This window comes from Microtus oregoni, unplaced genomic scaffold, assembly GCF_018167655.1.
Source record: "Microtus oregoni isolate MIOR12 unplaced genomic scaffold, Mior012 000057F_ref0000458, whole genome shotgun sequence".
Lineage (NCBI taxonomy): Eukaryota > Metazoa > Chordata > Mammalia > Rodentia > Cricetidae > Microtus > Microtus oregoni.
This window is the reverse complement of record NW_024543833.1, coordinates 1,517,944-1,539,661: the sequence shown is the minus strand read 5'-3', so window position 1 is coordinate 1,539,661 and position 21,718 is coordinate 1,517,944. Positions and strand designations below refer to the sequence as shown.

Sequence of the window (21,718 nt, the reverse complement as noted above, 5' to 3'; positions counted from 1 at the left end):
TGAGGTAAGCTACCTCTCTTGAGTCATGTCAAGACACAGTCTGCACCATAGCAACGCATTGTGACAGGTCACGCTAGGGTTGCCACATGCCACCTGTTTTTCATGAATGACTGGCTTACTTGAAGCCTTAAAGCCAATCCAGAACATTCCCATGATTACATAAAAAAATCTTGATGGCCTGAAAGCTGATAGATTAGAACTCTACAGCCAGGAACTCTAGCTGCTAAGATTCGAACTTGGGTCTCAGTACCTAAGGCTAGCCACTCCCACGATGCTTTTGACTGGTCAGTAGTTGCTCACTAAATGAACCTGGGATATCAACGTTCCTGTTACTTGACCATGGCCACAGACCAGAATCAACTTGGAAAGCCTCCATCCCCGCAGCCCAACCCCATCGCCAGGAAGTTTGGTTTACTGGGTGAGGGAGAGGGGCAAGGGCCGATTTGGGAATTAACAATTTTGTAAAACTTCCAGAGGTGTAGGGTGAAGCTCATTTCCCATGGATCCAGCCAAGCAATCTCCCCTCCCTGAGGGGAGCCCAGAGCATAGACTCACAGCCTACCATGGGCTTCTTCTGGCCCCAGCGAGGCTGCCAAGCAATCCCATCCCGGCTCTGGGGAAGTCAGGAGTGGTCCTGGCAAGGTGCCCTTGAAGAATATCCTGCATTAGCAGAGTCTTTCTACCCACACCCACTTCATCTCGGCCTTTTCCGAGGTCAGATTTCCCTGGAGTCAAAACAATGGCAGCAATTGAATGCACGCTCACGCACGCACGGAGTTCAGAAAGCGGCTCTCTCATTGTTGCACAGAGCAGTTCCATGTCCCCACGATCCGGACTTGCTGGCCTCGGTTCTCCTGGTACGCCTGTCCGGCCCCTCTAGCAGCCCAGTTTGCTGCTTGCTAGTTCTCAGTGTGGAAGTCTTTGACTTCATTAGTTAAGCTTATTCAAAGCATTTTATTCTTTTTTAACGCGATTGTAAATGGGATTGTTTTCCTAATTGCCTTCCTGGATAGTTCATTATTAGCATGTAGAAATGCAAGTGGTTTTCATATTTGATTTTGCACTATGTGTCTTTATTGAATTTGTTTAATTTGTTTTTTTTAAAGTATCTTTTTTTTTAATATTTATTTATTATGCATACAATATTCTGTCTGTGTGTATGTCTGCAGGCCAGAAGAGGGCACCAGACCTCATTACAGATGGTTGTGAGCCACCATGTGGTTGCCGGGAATTGAACTCAGGACCTTTGGAAGAGCAGGCAGTGCTCTTAACCACTGAGCCATCTCTCCAGCCCCCTTTGTTTAATTTGTTAATGGATTTATCTTGAGATAAGGTCTAGCCATGCAGCCTTGCCTAGCCTGGAATTTGCTATGTAGATCAGGCTGGCCTCAAACTCACCGAGATCCACCCGTGTCTGCCTCTTGAAAGCTGTGCCCCCATGCCTGAGTGGTAACAGTTCTTTGAAGGACATCTTTAGAATTTTTGGACTCAGTCTTGTTCTTCTTAAACTCACGATCCTACTAATTTGCTTGTGCAGTGCTAAGATCAGCAGCGAGAGCCACCATGCCTCATCAAATGCTTTATATATGTAACATCATGCCATTTGTAAATATGGACGGTTTTCCTTTTTTTCTTCTTCTATCTAACTCTCCTGGTCACGTCTAGGATTATGTTTAATATGAGTAGACAGTGCACATCCTTGTACTCATTCTGATCTTGGATCAGAAGGTTCAGTATTGTGAAAATGTCTACACCAACCAAAGTGCTACAATGGTTCAGTAAAATCCATATAAGAATCATAATCAACCAATTTTGTAGGAATAATACAAAATTTAAAAATTCAATTGGAACCACAAAAGTCCCAAATAACCAAGGCAATCTTGAGCAGAGAATAAAATTAAAAGGACCATAGTCCCTGATTTCAGAATATATTGCAAAGTCACAGTAACTAAAACAGCACGGTACTGGCATAAAAACAGACTTCTAGATTTTTATGACGCAAAACAGAGAATATGGGAATAAAGCTACATACCATCTGATCCTCAACAAAGGGGAAAGATAGTCTCTTCAGTAAGTGGTACTGGGAAATCCAACATGCAGGAGAATAAAACTGGACCCTATCTTATTATACACGAACAACAATGGACATTAAACACTCACACACAAGACTTTGAAATGCTAAAACTATTAGAAAACATAGGGAAAAGATGCTTGGCACTGGGCAGTAAGTTTGGAATATACTCCATAAGTACAGGCAATGAAAGCAGAAACAGCTAAGCAGACTTACGAAAAACCAAAATGCTTCTGCACAGGAAAGGAAAGGACCCACAAGTGAGATTGCAAGACAACCCACAGAATGGGAGGTGATATTATAAACCATACAGCAAATAGGGCAGCAATGCCCAAAACAGCTAAGCCAGTGTTTCTCAATCTTCCTAACATCAAGACCCTCTAACACACTTCCTTATGTTGTGGTAACTCCAACCATAAAACTATTTTCATGGCTACTTCATAACTGTAATTTTGCTGTTATGAATTGTAATGTAAATATCTGTGTTTTCCAATGATCTTAGGCCACCCTAGTGGAAGGGTCATTTGAACCCCAGGTTGAGAACTTCTGATCTAAGGCAGAAAGCCTAGGACCATATCTAGGAAGCAGGCTAAGGCTTTGACTAGATATTTCATTGAAGAAGCCATGCATGAGGAGATGTAAGAGGAGATGCTCAACATGATCAATCATTAGGAAAATGCCCATTTACACCACACGGAGCTATCATTTGATACCCAGGTGGCTGTTATCATACGAGACAGCAGTAGCTGGTGAGGCTACAGCAATGGGAACCCCTGTACAATGAGTGTGGGGATGTAAGGCGAGGCTGTGGAAAACTGTACCCAGGCTCCTCAGCAGAGGGCAAAGCAGAACCGTTTCCAGGATTTATTCAGATGAGCTGAGATCATGATCTCTAAGCCTGTTGTACGCACTCCCATCCTCACTGCAGTACCGGTCCCAAGAACCACACTAGGAAAAATAGTTGAGTGGCCATCAGCGCGTGAGTGGGTGGAGGAAGCACGGTGTATGTGCAGAAGAGAACATTTACCCAGTGTTTAAAAGAGGCAAAGCTCACAATACTAGCCATGTGGACGAGGCTGAAGGATGTCGTGCTAAGTGAAACAAGTCAGCCAAAGCAGCTAACTACTGCATGGTTCACTTGCAGTAGGTGCTATGGTTTGGAGGTGGTTTGCCCTCGAAGAGTCTGTGTATTGGAAGCTTGGTCCCCAGTGTGGCAGTATTGGGAGTTGGCACAGAACCCTTCAGAAGGGTACGTATAATGAGGAGAAATCAGATCATCAGGAGGGGGGTTACTACCCCTCAAAGTGGGGATTGCTGTGGAGTGAGCTCTCCAGTTGCTCTATGAGAAGCAAAAAAAAAAAAAGCAGGTCTGACCTCTGTTCCTCTCTCTCTCTCTTCCGGCCTCATTCTGTGATCTTTTGCCATGATGCCATCCACCATGATGTGACACAGTTGGCAGAGCTGGTACCATGGTGTTTGAACTTGTAGCCTCCAAAAACTGTAAGCTAAATAAATCTTCCTCTTTTAAAAATAAAACAGTCAGCATCTGGTATGCCATCTAGAGAAACCACGCTAAGTCCCCAGGTCTCTAAAATAGTCAAATTCATTGAGTCAGAGAATAGAGCTACAGTTTCTAAAGGCTGGAGGAAAGCGAGGTGGGGAGTTACTTCCTCATCAGTGAGTAAAAAAAAACCAGCAGTTAAGCAGAGAAACGAGTTCTAGAGATCTGCTATACAGTGTGTGTCTAGACAGCACCACAATATTTATACTGAAGACCCTGCTAAGGGGGCAGATCTCTGGTTAAGCATTACCATTAATGATTTTTTTTCTTTGTCTGCGTGTACATCTGTGTGTCGTGCACACATGCATGTGTGTGTGTGTATGTGTGTGTGTGTGTGTGTGTGTGTTCACATGCACATAAGTATTTGGAGGCCAGAGATTGATGCTAGGGTCTTTCTTGATCACTTTCCACTTTATTAACTGAGGCAGAATCTCTTGCTAACCCAGAGCTCACAGCCTCGGCTAATCTAGCTAAGCAGCTGGACCCAGGGATCCCATCTCGGCCTCTCCAGCACTGGGATTACAGTCTTGTAGGCCCATATTTCTGTATGGCACAAAAGTCATAAGCCCGGTCTGAGATGGTCATGAACTCTGTAGACAAGCTGTCTCTGTTTAACAATAGCCAGGATGTGCTGCTCCTAGTTTCTTTTGTTATAAATGTAGATTACCTGAGAAGAGATGTTGGCTGAAGCTGATGATTTAAGATTTAAAAGGTTTGGTGCTTCCTCCCTTTGAAATTTGGAGGATGTCTTATAGAGATGCTAATTCATGGCCTATGTGACTGCTATCAGACAGGTGGATGTGGAGGTGACTTGAGCCCATTCACCTGGTTGCCTAGGAGACAGCCAAATGTGTTTTCCGCTCAATTGGTGTGATGATATATAAGGTGTTTGGATAATAAACGAGGGAATCTTCGAGAGATCTTGCCCTTCCATGATGACCGTGTAAGCTGCATTTGATTATTCCTCACGACTCTGTTCCAGTCCAGTTAGGGAATCTGTGTTGGACCCACACGGGCCCCAACACAGTCTGCTACGTCCACTCTGAAATGGGCACGAGGAACCTGAACCCTACTCCACATTTTCAGGACGACTGCTTTACTCTCCCTAGCCCAAGAAAATAAGCCAAAAGGAACACGTTAAGCAAATACAAGGTGAGCAGAAGGCAAGGAGACACACATAAGTACACACAGAAGAATGTGTCGGTCCCTTCCTGTTACTTCCTCTCTCTGCTTCCTGGCTGCCACGGGTGAGCAGCTTTCCTTGCTCATGCCCATTCTCTGTGATGCTTCTGGCTCACCACAGGAGCCAGGTTACCATGGCTTGAATCTTCTTAAAACCATGGACCAAAATCAACCTTTCTTCCTTTTAAGGTTTTCTCTCAGATCTCAGCAGCCACAAAAACGTTAGGCTTAAACATTTGGGTAGGAAGGATGGGTACTACAGCCAGCTGCATGGCTCCAAGGGACAGCTTCTGCCTTCCCAGCATGGGGTAGATAATGCTGCAAATTGGGCTTTAGAAACCTCCTTGTCTGGCTCCCTGCGCTGGGGCTGCTGCTCAAGCTTGGATGTGAATGTGTGTGGTAAAGCTGGTTAGGTGGCAGCTGACTCTTCAGAATTCACCTCTTCAAGGGTTCATCTTTTCTTAAGGCCACATTTTTCTTGGAAAGATCCTTCGATGGAGAGTTCGGATCTCCAGATCAACCCTGGGTATAGACTGACTGTGTGTCTCTGAGCAGAGACTCTTATTCTGTTCAAGATCTGGCATAGGCTTAGCTCCTGAGCTCGGAGGACACAGCTCTGAGAGTCCCAGAGCCCAGCGAGTCCTCGAGGAACACCTATGCTCTGCCCTAGCTACCCCAGTGCACTCAGCTCCCTCTGCCTGCACAGCTACTCTCTCTAACACTTGTTAGAGCTAGTTGTTAGAGAAATAGAGCCTTCTGGTTTGAATCTGAACTGTACCCCATAGGCTGTTTCGAGAAAGTTGAGCCCTGGGCTGTAGTGCTATTTGGGGGAAAGGCCTGGAAACTCTGAGGGCTTGGGCTGGCTGGAAGAAGCTCCATACTGAGGGTGGCTGTGTGGTGAAGGGAGTATGTCCTGCAGCGGTACATTATCCTCCATTGCTTCTGGTCCCCCTCTCCACCATACGCTCCAGCCACCATCATGTTCTGCTCAGGTGTGTAATCACGGACATGACCCTGGAACCCATGAGCAAAACCAAAATTTTCCTTCCTTAATTGTTTTCTGTCGGGCATTCCCTCTATCATAGCCGTGCAGGAGAACCCAAGGGTAAGTGTGGCATCGGCGAGAGCCTTTCTGTAGTTGAGAAAGCCCAGAGCAGGCGATTTCTTTCCCAGGAGGGTAGAGCTCAAAAACCAGGTGAAAGTGAATGCAGGCAGTGGGTAGCTTGATCCCGGCAGGTGTCGGAGGGGGGCAGGGGGCTCTGATTTCCCCTTTCACAAAATGCTGAAAGGCATAGATGGTTTTACTGTGCAACATCCCTGTGAACACAATGTGATTTTCCGTGTCTGTCAAGACGTCCCCCCAAAGCTCGACTCATGGCCTCACTGCTCCTTGTCTCTGCAGACCTCGGGGCACCTCCGGATCTCACACCACAAAGTTTGCACTACCTTAGGTGGTGTGAAAAATCTCCCAGCAGCCAGGCCAGCACTCCCTACAGGCCTGTTTCCTGCTGGGGGAGCAGGTGACAACACCAGGGGGAGGGGCCCGGACCATGCGGAAAGAATTGGGCAATTCAGGTCACTGCCCTAGAACAGCAGCACTTCTTATCTTTGATGGCTCATAGGGGCACACGGCCACGTTCCCAACGGGCACTCCAGCCCCCTGCCTCTGAGAAGGTCGTCTCACACTCGCTCCAAAGGACACAAAAGGCCAGGCTGCTGGTCCTCCTGCCACTACACTTTGAGCGGGTTGAACCAGGGCCCTGGAGAGTAAAATCAAGTCATCAGGAGAGGCCATGCAGGGAATGAGGGGCGCACCTCCAAAGTGCAGCATATTCATAACGAAACAGAGACTGCCAACACGGGGTGGCTCAGGGCTGCGGGTTTAAAGGTGTGACCCAAGGGTGAAGCGTGCTGGGCTTTGACTGGAATGGGCCTACCCTTCGTCCTATAAAGGAGTGCTCCCCGAACACAAGCACAGCCTGCTTCTGCTCAATGTGCTTATTAGAGTTTATTCGAAAACACAAGCATGCCTCTAGACTCTGCTCTTTTCCTTTCCGTGCCTTTTCTCTGCAGCTTTTCCCAGGAGGTGCTCGGAAGAACCTGTCCACTCTTCTGTCATCTCTGCTGGAGGCCCATGGTTGTGCCCCCCGCCCCACCCCCCGCTGCCCCTTCTTGCCACTTCTCTGCTCAGGCCCTCTGGTTCTCCAGACACTATCATTCCCTGTGTTAGCAGCAAAGGGCTGCTAAGGCAGGAGCGGACAGGGATGGGTGGAGCCAGGGCTGGTACCACCTCCTACAGAAAGATGCTGGGACCCTTTGTATTTACTCTTCTGGAACTTTCTGGAAACACCACCTCCCAACTTGCCTTCTCCCCCATACTCTTCTTCTACCTCCCATATGACCCCACCCCACTACCCCACTCCCATCTGCACCCTCTTCCTGGTGATACCACCCATTTCCAGCCCAACAGAAATAGTTTCCGTACTTTCCATGGGACCTCTTGTAGAGCTTCTGATCCTTCTGCGCACCGTCCTCAGGACAGCCTTTGAGGAGACTCAACAGTGACCCACATAGATGTTCTGAGACCTATTTTCCTGGCTCTCATTCCCATAAGGACTCTCTTTCTGAAATTCACACCCCAGTGAATGTGGCCATGACGGTTAACGGGAGTCTCACACACCCTCCCTCCCTCCCTTCCTCCCTCCCAGCTCACATCAGCCAACCTGATGGCTACCACTCTTAAGGCTTCTGGAGTCCTGTCCTCAGCTTGCTCCCTCCTAGTGAGAGGTGGGTTGTTTCCCCACCACCAAGCTTCCAGCTGGCCTCCCACTGTCCATTTCTGTCTTTTATTTTTACCCTCCCTCAACAGCCATGTGACCTTATAAAGTGAGCTTTTATATCTGGAAGAGTAAGCAACCCCAAACTTCCTTCTCCAAAATCTTTTGTCTTCTCTTATTATTTTACAAGTTTTATTTTTATATGCATGCATGAGTTTACGTGCACACATGTGGGCAACGCCCACAGAGGCCAGGGGAGGGCATTGAGTTCCTGGACTTGGAGTTATGGGTGGTTATAAACTGCCTCACACGGTGCTTGGACCTGAACCTGCATCTTCTAAATGAACAGTGAGTATGCTTAGCCTCTGATCCATCTTAAAAAGTACTTACTACTTTTTAAGAGCAACTTTAGAAGCAAAACATTAAAAAAAAAAAATCAGTGATAACCAACTCAATCCAAAGATCCATTCATTGATAGGCCACCCTAAACCTCTTCTACTAAATGCTAGATTAGAAATTACTGAAGTCTGAGTTAAACTTATTTCTTTATGCATGAGGAGGAACCAAGGAGGAATCACTCTCTCCTTTTCAAGGGATTCATTCTTTTATATGTAATTCAACTTCAATGCTCTCTTGTGTTTTACTCAAGCATCTCTGGACAGAGCCAGCAGTAGGGAGGCCAAGGCCTCTGCTCTTACCTCCCTGAGGCACGTGTAGATGGGGCACACCAACACTCGGAAGGGCTCCCCCGTGCTGCTCCGCATGGTGCCGAACACCTCACACAGGAAGGTGATGAAGCCCAGCCAGCGCTCCACATCCTGTTGCTGCAGCTCCTCACGCACAGTGAAGTCCTTCTGCAGAGGCACAAGAGACCACGTCAGCCTCAGCGGGGCTGGGAGGAGCCCAGGCAACACCAGCTGTCCCCAGCACCTACAGTCTACAGGCTGATTCTGTGTTTCAATGAGGACAAAGCTACCTGGCCTTGTATCCACGACAGCACTTGCAGTTACCTGAATCGGGGGGCACAGTTTTTCTTCCTCTGAGTGTTGCTCAGTCTTGGTTACCTTCCTCCTTCACAGATGTCCCTCAGCCTTGTCTGGAAGATCCCAAGACTACGGACTGGGAATGTGGTGGTGGTTGAAGTGTGTGTATGGTGGGAAGAGGTAGGGAATGACACCATTCTTGGATTCATTACCTCCCAGTTCAATCTGTTTTCGTCTCCTCTGACTCTCCAGTCATCCTAGGGAGTTATGGAGAACACTGTTTGTCTCACAGATGAGCAGTCCACCGCTGAGGCCCATTTTAGGCCCTGTGCTAGGCTCAAAGTGGAAGAACAACCCTGTCCACTGGTAGCTTAGCAGATAATAGGAAAATGTTATTTTATTATTATGTTATGTGTGTGCATGATGTGTACATGTGGGTGTGTGTGCCACAAAGGGGAGATCAGAGGACAACTCTATGGGGTCAGTTCTCTTCTACCTTATGTGGTTTTAGGGGATCAAATTCAGGTCACCAGCCTTTCATGCAAATGTTGAGCCATCTTGCCCACCCAATAGGAGAATTGAAGGTCCTCATTCATTCATCCACCCGTCCACCTGTCCACCCACCCATCCATCCATTCACCTGCCCACCCATCTATTCATCCACCACCCACCTACCCACCTGCCCACCCACCCACCCACCTGCCCATCCATCCATCCATCCATCCATCCATCCATCCAGGCAATATACAAAGGGCTAGGGTAAAGCAAGTTCACCCTGAGTTATTGACATAAGATAGATAGGTTAATTGCCATCAGAAGATTCTAGAAAAGTGATTTTAGGATCTCAGAAGTAAAAATATTCTCAACTGAAAATCAGAGCCTAGATGAAGGCTAGGATTCTGAGATGCAGACTGCCTAGGGCAGTCAGATGATGGAATGGAACTGGAAGGAGCGCAAACTGCCAAGAGCTGGGGAGGGAGACACAGGGAGTCGCTGGGGAGTTTCAGCTTTGTAAGGTGAACAAGTCCTATTAGAGATTTCTTGTACAACCGTGTGTACTTAACATTTTACATTGGCACGTGGTACACTTAAGATGGTTGAAAATTGTATCATTTTATTAAAAGTAAAAAATCAAAACTTTCTTGAATGGACATTTCAGCCTATGAAATATACGCCTCAGTTCTGAGGGAATCGTGGTACAGAACAGGAAGGGGAAACTGAAATTGAAACCAGGCGGACTTTATGAAGAAGTTAAGTCAAAATAAGTCAGTAAAAGGTTGTTTTTTTAAGAGTGAATCAAAAGCCAGGAAGAATTTTTTGGAAGAGAAGATATTTAACTTTTATTTTTTTAAATTCATTTTGGCTCAATTTGAATTTTTAAATGCAACCTAAATGATACTTTTATAGTAGTAGTTAACTAGTAATGCAATGAAATTCCTAAAGGCTGGTTAAGACTGCGGGAAGAGGACAGAAGACTGGAAAGCAAACAGTACTTCCTAATTTATACTGGGAGATTTTTATGTCATTGCCTTTTCCCTCAGCTTGAGTATCAGGGAAATATAAGGAAAAGTATGCCCTGAAGAATACTCAGATTGGGTACTCAACGGAGGCTCCTTCCTCTCTGATGACTCCAGCTTGTGGCACGCTGACATACAAAGCCAGCCAGGACAACAGACCTTTGTCAACTCGACACACAAATGCATCACGAATGCTAAGTCACACCCTTCCTTTCTCATTCATCCCTAAGATCTCACATTAAGAACATAAATAACTTTAAAAGTCCTACAGTCTTTACAAATTCAAACACATTAAAATTTTAGTAACTAATTTCTTTTAAAATCCTAAGTTTCTTCAACTGTGGGTCCCAGTGAAATATGTTCTTACTTCAAGAGGGAAAAATTGGCCCAGTCACAACCAAGGTAGAACAATTCCAACCGTCCATATGGTTGGGATCCATTTATGATCTTCTAGACTCCTCCAAAGGGCTTGCTTGGGTCACTTCTCTGGCTCCACCCTCTGCAGCACACACAGCTTGTCTTCTAGGCTCCAGCTGGCTCCTCTCCATTGCTGTTGTTCTAGGTGGTCATCCCATGCTACTGGCATTCCCAAAATACTGGGGTTCCTTGCTGCAACTGGGGGGCACTTTCACCAATAGCCTCTCATAGGCTCTTCTCATGGTGCTAAGCCTCAATCTCTTTGCTGACCCCTTCAGTCCTGGACCTTCAACTTCCACTGAGGCTGCACCTTCACCAATGGCCTCTCCTGACCTCTCACAGTGCCAAGCCTCAGTTGACCCTTCATGCCTTCGAAACCAGTACCACCTGGGTGATGCTTACACATTACCAGGTCTGACTGCCAGCACGAGGTAGAACCTTGGCTGCCTCTGGAACACAGCTCCCCTGGGCTCCCAGGAAACACTTCCCAGAAGATTTCACCCCACTGATGCTGGTCTCTTCTTAATCACTGCTAATTTCTTAGCTCCAGCCAACTAGTATCAAGTATCCCAGCAAAGCAAGATTTGCTTTGGCAGTTCTGGCATCTTGTTAATCACTGCTGATTCTTCAGCCGCAGCTAATCAGAACCACAGAATCTTCTTTTTTCAAATATTTATTTATTTATTATGCATACAATATTCTGTCAATGTGTATGTCTGCAGGCTAGAAGAGGGCACCAGACCTCATTACAGATGGTTGTGAGCCACCATGTGGTTGCTGGGAATTGAACTCAGGACCTTTGGAAGATCAGGCAATGCTCTTAACCACTGAGCCATCTCTAAAATTCAAGATTACAAAATGGCTCTGACAGAGCCTTTAAACTTCCCTCTGACACTTCACAAGCCATCCTCTGCACTGCTCTCAATGTTCTTATCTTCCAACCTCCACAAAACATCCCACAGAGCACTTAGCTCAAAGGCTCTTCTAGCCCAAAGTTTCAAAGTCCTTCCACAATCCTCGCCAAAACAAGGTCAGGTCTGTCACAGCAACACCCACTACACAGGTACCAATTGTCTTAGTTAGGGTTGTATTGCTGCAATAAAACATCATGAGCAAAAAGCAAGTTGGGAGGAAAGGATTTATTAGGTTTACACTTAAGCATTGCTGCTATTATCACTGAAGAAGTAAGGACTGGAACTCAAACAGGGCAGGATCCTGGAGGCAGGAGCTGATGCAGAGGCCATGGAGGAGTGCTGCTTACTGGCTTGTTCCCCCTGGCTTAGTCAGTCACCTTTCTCATAGAACCCAGGACCACCAACCCAGGGATAGCACCACTGACATGGGCTAGGTCTTCTCCCATTAAGCACTAAATAAGCAAATGTCTTACAGCTGGATCTCATGGAGGCCTTTTCTCAGCTAAGGCTCCTTCTTCTGATGACTCTACCTTGTGTCAAGTTGACACACAAAACCAGCATGTACAACTCTCACCTTCACGGGCACCTTCACCCACGTTTAGATACCCACACTTATGCAAATGCACATAAAATTTAAGAAAAGGTTGAGTATATGCTGAAAATTTGGATATACCAGGTTAAGTAGAACATATAATTACATTTGAGATTATGTGAGTGGGTTGCATTGTATTTCTAGCAGACAGTGTTATCCAAAATCTCAACTGAAAAAAAAAATCAGAAAACCATCACCAGTTAAAAAAATACAGGAAAGAACACAATATAGATAAAACTGGAAATTAACTAGAAGATAAGAAAGGAAAGTGCATACAAAAGCAAGAAGGAAAAATTAGAAAAAATTTCAATATGAAAACAAATATGGAAGTGGTAAGGCGTAACAAAAATCATGACTACGTTAAGTTGACAAACACAGTGAAGAATGCTTCAGAAGCGCCGGGCGGTGGTGGCGCACACCTTTAATCCCAGCACTCGGGAGGCAGAGGCAGGAGGATCTCTGTGAGTTCGAGGCCAGCCTGATCTACAAGAGCTAGTTCCAGGACAGGAACCAAAAGCTACGGAGAAACCCTGTCTCGAAAATTAAAAAAAAAAAAAAAAAAAAAAAGAATGCTTCAGCAAAACAAATATCAGTGAAACTTACTGAAAAGGAACGAGATCAAAACCAGAAGAGATTAAAAGACACGAGCTAAAATGAAGTTATGAAAGAATTACCTTTACAGAGAGGTCTCGAAAGTCACGGCTCTTTAATAGGTAAATTCTTCCATTGAGATAACTGTTGTCATTTGGAAATGGACCCAAAACACAGGAGAAAATGAGCTTGCCAGCCAAACAGCAACAACAAAATCTCCCAGTAAGTTAAAAAGAAAGAAGTGCGTCTGCCGACCTCTCTAATGTGAATGGATGGGGAAGTCCTAAATGAAATGCCAGCAAATAGATCCATTATAACCACGTAGACATTCGTCCCAGGAAGGCTGTAATGATTTAGCATCAGGAAATAATCTATAAACGCAATCTATTACATCAAGGGCTCCGACTGAAAAAGAGCAGCAATGCCCATGGGTAGAAGGGAGAGAGAAAATTATTAGATTATATGTATGAAAAACCCATGAGAACCCTCTAATAAAGATTAATCAGAGTTAAGCAACTAATTAATGAGTATTTAGATATTAAATTAATATATAAAAGTCAACAGCTTGCTTTCACGACACAATTTACCAGTGAGATGTTTTAATGATCAGAAGCTAATTTATTAAATTCTAACACAAACTTTTGTGTGTGTGGCAAGGGTACTGGATGTAGAGACTTGGGAAAAAAAATGACCCGAAAAGTAATTTGAAGGAATAATAGGGAAAAGTCACTAGTCAGGACACAACAAAATTGGAAAGGGTTGTATTACTTTTAATTTATTCCAAAGCTTTAATAATTAAAAGGCCATGGGATTGGCGGAGCATGGACAGCTAGATCAGATAACACAGAAACAAATTTGGCATCCACAAGGGTTTATCGTATGATCCCCTGGGGGCTACGAATCAGAGGCGGACGATACAGCATTCACTTGAGCAACACTGCAGCCACAGGGCTTAAAATCAGGGAGGAAGGGATCTACACTCTCAGCTCGTCCAGACCCTAAGAATAAAGAGGTGTGATAAAGAGGCAATTAAGAAGAATAAAAACCCGAAGGTGCAATGGAATGAAATCACACTTTTGGGTGGAGAAAGGTGTGTTTAGAGTGAGGTAGCAGAGTTTGCTCCAGAACTCTTAGGAGGCTCCGGGGCTGGGGATGGGGCGCAACAGGCCTTCGGGAAATAGGATAGAGGGTAACTGCTTTAATATACAACAGCGGTTATCACCCTACGGGTTGCATGTCGGATATGCCACATCTCAGATATTTACATCACAATTCATCACAGTAGCAACTTACAGTTATGAAACAGCCACAAAAACTATTTCATGGTTGGGGTAACTACAACATAAAGAACCGTATTAAAGGATCGCGGCATTAGGACGGCTGAAAATCACTGAGATAGGTATAGATGCACACACACACACACACACACACGCACGCACACACACACACACGCACACACACACGAGAGCTTCAAGCTTGTAATGGCTCTGAGCCCATCATAGACAAATACAGAGGACATTAAAGGGGTGAATTACTGGTCAAAACAAAAATTGCCATCAAACACGTGGAAATGGCTGTGCATAGTGGCTCATGCCGACATGCCTATAATTCCAGCAATTCTGAGGCAGAGGCAGAGGATTCACAGAAAGTTTTGGATCAGCCTGGGGTAAAGTGAGATCCTGCCTCAAGAAAACCCCCCAAAGTGCACACACTTAATTCCAGTTGCAGATAAAGGAACGAAAATACATGCTTACCCATCTGCTATATAGCAAAACTTTAAAGATGGCAACCATCAATGCTCGTAAGGACTCGAGCGATAGGCATTCTTTTTGTTTTACTTCATTTTATTTATTTATCTTTTTTTGAGGCAGGGTTTCTCTGTGTAACCCTGGTTTGTCTGTGTAACTCTGTAGACCAGGCTGACCTTGAACTCAGGCAATCGCCTGCCTCTGCCTCCTGGGTGCTGGGGTTAAAGGAGCTCAGCCGGAGACAAGCATTCTTATATATGGGCACTACACATTTTTCCTAAGAAGCCTTAATCAAGCCTTCAGAGTCATCTGGCAATTGCACCTCTGGGTTACTATGATAAAGAAAAATGAGAACAGGAAAGATCCTCTTAATGGGCCAGCGAGGAAAGTAAAGGAGCTTTCCTACAAGTCTGACTGTCTGCATTCAATCCCTGGGGTCCACACAGTAGGAGAGCACTGTTTCCTACACGCTGACCTCTGACCTTCTCATACAAGCTAGGACATGCACATGCGCGCATAAACACACACAAATACAACAAATGTAAGTGCTATCTTGAAGCAAGTTTAATATACATAAAAATCCAAGAGTCTAACCATCCAACAAGGCAATGGTTAAGTCAGAGATGACCCATGCACTCACTGACACTTGCTTATTGGCCAGATGAGGTGACACACGCCTTTGATCCCAGCACTTAGGATCAGAGGCAGGTTGATCTCTGTGAGTTTGAGGCCAAAATAGTCTACACAGTGAGTGAGCTCCAGGACAGCCATGTTTACAGAGACCCTGTCTCAAAACAAAAAACAAATCAAAAAAAAAAAAAAAAAACTTGCTTGTGAAAAATTTACAAAAGCATGGAAAAAAATGTTTATCTAATGCTAAATGAAAACAGCGAATCTCAACTGTGTGTGCGACATAATTTCCTCCACGGATACCGTTTTTTAAAAGAACGGTCCAGAATATTTAATATGGGTGCTTCCAGATGAGAATGTGGATGGCTTTTATTCTTTCTTTTATTTTACATTTTTTTCCTAAATTTCTCTCCACAACCAGGAAAACGGGTACTTACTGTAACAGTGCCTTTTCTTGCTCCCTCCCACCCCCACCCCCTCTCTCTTCTTAAAGTAGGACAGTGGAAGTCTTGGGGTGACTGGCAGCTGGCACTGACTTCCACCAGGCGGGGTGTGAATAAGCCTCACCTAGAGGCCGGAGCCTAGCCTGTGTCTCCTCCTGACGCGTGTTAGAGGTTGCCAGCTTCCCTCCACACAAAGAGCCCCTTTCTGCCAGCTGAAACTGGCCTGTCCTTGCTTCTTGACTCTGCCCCCAACCTCAGCCTCTTGCATCCAAGAGCAGCAAGGGGCCTCAGTTCAGGGGCAGTCATTTCAAAGTCTGCTATTTGGCTCTAGGTTCTCATCTGACGGGCAGGCTCCCTCCCAGTAACCCCTGGTGTCTTTCCCCAAACTTTAAGGCTACCATTTAAGCCCGGTTTCCTGCCTAAAACTATTTATTGACGTACTGCTATTTCCTGCACCAGCCACATCAATAGGCCCTGAAAGCCATTCAGTGTCTCAGGTTTCTCAAGGCATTCTGGGAAATTCTTCCCACTCTGGATAACCACACGAACTCTGGTGTGGTAGAATTCTGTGGCCAAGCCAAAAACAGCTGTGTACAGGCAGAAGGGGAAAAACACAGCTCCCCTACCCCCTCGACCCCTGCGGGCAGGCCAGCCCGCTGCCGGGAGAGGCCTGGCACAAGGACCACGGTGTATTTTTGCACTTCCTGGGATTGACTGGCAGTCCTGCACCCTGCACACTCACCACCATCCTGGTCTCGCTTTGCTTTTTTTTTTTTTTTTTTTTTAAACAAGTGACCAAGGGAGATCTGCCCATCCAACTGGACTTCCCCAGTGGCTGCCATGTTTCTGTTCACAGAGGTACTGCAACATCATCCCCACACCCCCACTTCAGGGAGGGTTGGTGGGGAAGGAGAACGTGGTCTTTTAGTAACTGTTGGGAGGAAGTTTTTGGTTTTATTTTCCCCTTGTGAGGTTGGGATGGACGTGGGAGAGGTAGGCAATGGGGAGTTGTGTGTGCTGGGGTGGGGTGGGGGCACCTAGAGGCTGCCAGCATCAATAGCTCTGCCTTTCTCCCGCATAACTGGTGGAGGCTAAAATGAATTATTTGATAGATTTTTTTTTCTATTGGAAAGAATAAAGACATTTAAGTCAAATTCTTTTTTTTTTTTTTAAATCTGGCTCCAACTTTCTCTTCCTCCAGAATTCTGCTCCAAAGTCTCCTCCTCAGAGAGGCTCCCTCTGACTACCGGCCTATAGGAGCAGCTGCCCTGCTTCTCCCTAGCTCCCTCTGGCTGTTGTCGTTGGACACGGGGCCTGAACATGTGGCTGACCTGATGATTCTTAGTAGTCAGTTATTTTCCCACTCTGGAGAGTGTGATAGCTAACTTAGTCAGATAGCTCATGGGGAGGGACCCACGCCTCTAGGATGGTGCCTGGCTTGTGGGAGGTGTTCAGTCATTGGGAACCCGACAGATCACTGCTCTGTGATAGGTTTCACAGATGCCTCTTCTGTGAAACCCCCAGGCTGCTTATCCTCCTCCTCCTTCTCTTTTTCTTTCTTCTTTTTTGTTTTTTGACGCAGGGTTTCTCTGTGTAGTAGTCCTGGAACTCGCTCTGTAGACCAGGCTGGCTTTGAACTCACAGAAATCCACCTGCCTCGCATCCAAAGTTCTGGGATTAAAGATGTGTGCCACCATGGCCCGGCTGTTTTTTTTTTTTTTTTCATGATGCTCTTCTTTCTCACCCAAGATTCGAGAGTAGAAAGGCAGGGCGTTTGCCCGGCTCACCTTTCCTGCTCTCTGTGGCTGTTACTATCCTTCTCTAATTTCTTGTCACCATCTCCATGCCAGCTTGCCAGGCCGACTCACAGTATATTTCACTATTGTGGGTCTTTTACAATGGTGTGAGCCCAAAGGAAGACAGAGCCCCTCTCTCCTAACAGCCAATTCCTAAACCCTGGAGTGGGGTTGCAAATGGCCCTGCTTGTCACATGGCCCTCCTTCAGACCAATCACTGCTGTGCATATGGAGCCACTGATTGGTTAGTCCTAGGTCATACAGCCTTTTAGGGCAGAGGACAAAAGTGTCCTATGACCTAAGTCATATAGCCTTTTTATGTAGGTCTACAGGGTGCCTGTAGACCCCTGGACAAAAGACAGACGATAATGCCACTGCATACACAGACATCCATCAGGTAGCTGTCGCGTATGCCTCAAACTCTACTGAACATCATCTCGAAACCTTCATGTACTGGTGTATTTGTGCGAAAGAGAATGACATTAAGGATGATCTTGAATCTGTTCGAATCAACAGACACAAAAACCACGGCCCAGATGCTCCTTTAACGACTGGAAACATTCTCTGTGATTGATGGCTCCTGGTACTAGGATTGTTTGTGACTACTTTCTCCCCAGTACTTGCCTCCAGGGCAAGGGCATACACTGGGGCTGGGAACTGCCATCAGCCACTTCCAGATGAATCTAGATCATTCTAGAGACATTTCCAGCTGTCCTGGGCTGTGAGGACCTGGACTATTTCAGTTGGTGAAATCAGGTCAGGTAGGCTGGTCTCGGCTGATGGCAGCAGGGCGGGGGAGTGGTGCTGGGGTGAAGAGCGGAGAAGCCGAGAAGCGGGGCTGATTCAGTGGGAATTCTGTCTCACACTTACGCAGGCGTGAAGCCTCACTCTTAGGCAAGGGGAGCCAGCACCTGCTGTGGTTGTGGCCTTGAGAAGCCCTCAGCAGGGCTGGAAGCTCAACAGGAAGAGGGGTGAGCTGTCTGAATACCACGGTATATGCTCAGCTAAGGTGACACCTGCCTTGGCTCCAGGGAAGAAAGACATAGGGGCAGGCTGCCAACCCAGGGCATAGAGGGCTGAAGTCCACAGACCAGGGGGCACCTGTCTCACTGCCGGTCCGATGTGGATGTGACTGTCCTACTGTGTGCACTTTTTTTGTTTTCTGTGTAGTCCTGACTGTCCTAGAACTCACTCTGTAGACCTGGCTGGCCTCAGACTCAGAGGTTTGCCTGCCTCTGCCTCCTGAATGCTGGGATTAAAGGTGTGCACCATCACTGCCTGGCTCTGTGGTCATTCTTATGGTATCCTTCCCATGCTTAGCTGGTTCTACCACTTGGCATCTCCTGGGGCTGGGGTGCAGATACCTGGGTCTGGCCACTTTCTGAGGTTGGCAGGATGGAAGTCTGGATCTGCTTTCTAAGCCTCACTCTTTCTAGTCCTAGAGGATGACTTTGAAACAGGCCTTCGCATCAACATGGTGGCAGTCTACCCTCATCCTGCTCTGCCTTCCAGGTTCTCGTGAAGGAAAGGCTGAGTTGCTGTCTCTAGAATCGGGATTTCCTCCCTCTTGGGCTCTCATCTTGCTAGGAGAGTAGCCAACAGCACAGGGACAGGTGTTTATTGGGGCCTAGGCTAAATAGGTGAGAGTTAGCCTTCCTGCCAAATTCTCTGCAGGGAAATGAGGTATGTGCGTGTGTGCGTGCATGTGCGCATGTGTGTGTGTTTGTGTGGTCAGTCTGAGGAACAAGCCAATTGCAAAATAAAGACAAAGCTAGCCGACTGCTATCTGTATTTCTGCATTTTCATCTATATGATAGGAAGCTTGTATCCAAAGACAGAGAGGCACTGGACTGATGGGACAGCCTCTCTGAAAACAAAATTGTGACAATATCTGTATTTTATAACATGAGAAACTGACTCAGGCAGCAACTAAGTGTGGACAGAATTTTCTGTATGAGATATTTTGAGTGGGGTAGGAATTCAGCTTCTCTGACTCCCTGAGACCTTCCTAGAGTTTTCTCTCAGAGTTCAACCTGTACCAGGCTTTACTCAAAGGCTGGATCTCCAACCCCAGGTAGAGATGTGACCTGGGGATCTGGTGCTATCCTAGGCCTCAGGCCATGCCCTGGAAGCCACTGGCAACTGAAGGACTTCAGAAATCCTTTCAGTGCAGACCAATTACTGCTGAAATTGTCCAGAAGGCTACGGGTAAAAATAGATGATTATACAGGCGTTATTAAACTATTTATAGAATTTGAGAAAACCCCTTGTAATGCTTGTGAAAAGATTTGGCGTATACTGGGGATTCCAGAATGACTCAGTCTTCAGTCCAAATCCACCCGTGACATTAAACTCTACCGCAAATGAAGTCTTCAAAAGTCAAGCTCACAGTTACAGGGCGTGATCCCTTGATGAAGATCCAAAGGAAGTGTACACATCTTTGTACCAAGCCGTATCCCAGAACGTTTCCCGGGCAACGGTTAAGCAACAGGCATGGGTGAGGCGCACAGAGGAACAGCTGGGGGAGGAAAAAGAGGGATACAAAGTCTAGCAGGCCTGGGGAGGGCCGACATTTGCATCTGTGATGTTGCTTTACGCCTGTGGATGTTGGTCGTGTCTCTGGAGGCTAGGGACATGGACACCATTGGTGTGTGGGTACAGCCCTTGAAGACACACGTGACCATGCTTGTGCCGGTTCCACCTGAGCAGTCTTCTACTGCTACAGGTAATGTGTTCATGTGCTCCTACTCAACTGAACTTGGTAATGTTTTGCCCTGTGTAGCCTGGCAGGGTTGGAGTAGACATAAGGGAGTGTTCAGGCCAGCTTGATGAGGTATGAGTTCCAGCCTGAAAACCAGACAGACTTTCACGTGATTCCTAAGGAATCACAAGATATGTAAGGGCAGTTGGTGGGTAGAATCATAATTCCCAGTTTCCAGACTCCCAGATCCCAGAGACTGGAGGATCTGTTTCATAGGGCTGAGCATACACCCTAGACCGAGTTTGGAAAATAAATACTACTGGTGAAAAAAAAAAAAGAAGCATGCAAACCACTGGTGTGTCAAAATACATACTAGAGTTTGAAAGCCGAGAGGGCCTGGAAGAGACTCCTCCCTGTCTCCAAGAGTCTTTGAACAGAGTCTCCCAGGCCTTGTGTGAAAAAACAGGATGTTGTGTAACAGTGTCCCCAGCTATGGAAACATTCCATCCTTCAGGGAAGCTCCTTAAGCAGGAAGGTTAACAACTCAGAGGGGCTTCAGGAAGTCCCTGAATCTGACCAGATTAGATCCAGTAGGTGCTTCCCTGCCACTGTAAGCACCCAAAGCCAAGAGTCCCTCTGAGACTGGGAACAGAGCCGCAAAAGACTCAGACCAGAACAGCTGCCCTGAAGGAGCAGAAAGCAGCTGAGCCACCTGGACAGGACACTCTCCAACCTGTGGAGCTGCCTGTGGGCTGTGCAGTGTGCTCCAGGTTCCCAGCTTTGTGAGCTGTCACCCATGCTGGGGTGGGCTTCAGCGATACCGCTGTCTTTGTTATTTCTGCTCCTGTAAGTCACCCCAATAAACTGATTCACCACTGATTTACCAAGTTGGACTTTGGTGGTATCAATACTTCAGTCTGTCATGCACTTCCCATCTCAGGTGAGTAGACATAGGTGTTGTGTCTCCTCAGGAAAATTCTGTCACACGACAGAGCAATAGAGGCAGACAGAGGGGATGCCACTAGGCCAGGTATCACAGGAACTGTTGTTAGGTCTGCAGAGAGTCGGACTAGCACATGGTTGTTGGTACTGGGGACTTAGGATACAAAGTCAGCTAGAAATAGGATGAGGTTAGCGTTAGTTTTCGTGTGCATCCTCTATCTCCTTGGCCAACCTTGAAGCCTTTTGGGTGTCTTATTCCTCCTTGCCCCTCTCATGTATCTAGCAGAGCAGAGCCAGGATGGTGGAGACCTTTAAGATAATTCTGATGACGGATGTGCTAACAGAAATAATGGGAAAGTGGGCCTGCTGCTGTGCACTTTGGGTGCTGGGGACTTTCTCCTTTAGCCCGCGAGAAACTGACTCCATGTTGTCTTTGGCCACTGTCTTTTCCTTTCACAGCCGCCATCTTCTCTAAGCAGGGTCTTTACTCTTGTTACTGCCTATTCTTCTGCACTGCCCAGGGCCCAGTATGAAGCTACATATGTGCTTTTTTTTATAGGCTCAGTGCCTGCCTCCTTCATGGGACCTGCAGACTCCAGGGAATCTGATCACTGTGTTATGCGCTAACACCCAATGTGTAGAACACAGGCCCTCAGCAAGCATTGCTGCATTAACTAGAGAGTGAATGCATGGTGCTGTGGCGATGGCAGTCCCAAGGAGGGGATATTTCTGGACAAGAGGGGGGTAGTTTTCTAGTCCCTGTACTATAGGATAGTTTTCTTGCTTAGCTTTGGTAAAACATCAGAGAAGGCAGGAAAAAAACTAGCTGATTTTGGCTTTGAGCCATTAAAGA

General features: G+C 46.5%; 1 protein-coding gene across 5 annotated transcripts in view; it reads right to left on the bottom strand.

Moving 5' to 3' along the window:
- Ctif (cap binding complex dependent translation initiation factor) overlaps positions 1-21,718 on the bottom strand; it is a 246,632-nt gene that overhangs the window by 30,479 nt on the left and 194,435 nt on the right. For all 5 annotated transcript variants that reach the window (XM_041639225.1, XM_041639224.1, XM_041639227.1 and 2 more), the window contains one exon: positions 8,290-8,445. In XM_041639225.1, coding sequence (XP_041495159.1) covers positions 8,290-8,445 — 156 coding nt within the window. The remainder of the gene's footprint in view (positions 1-8,289; positions 8,446-21,718) is intronic.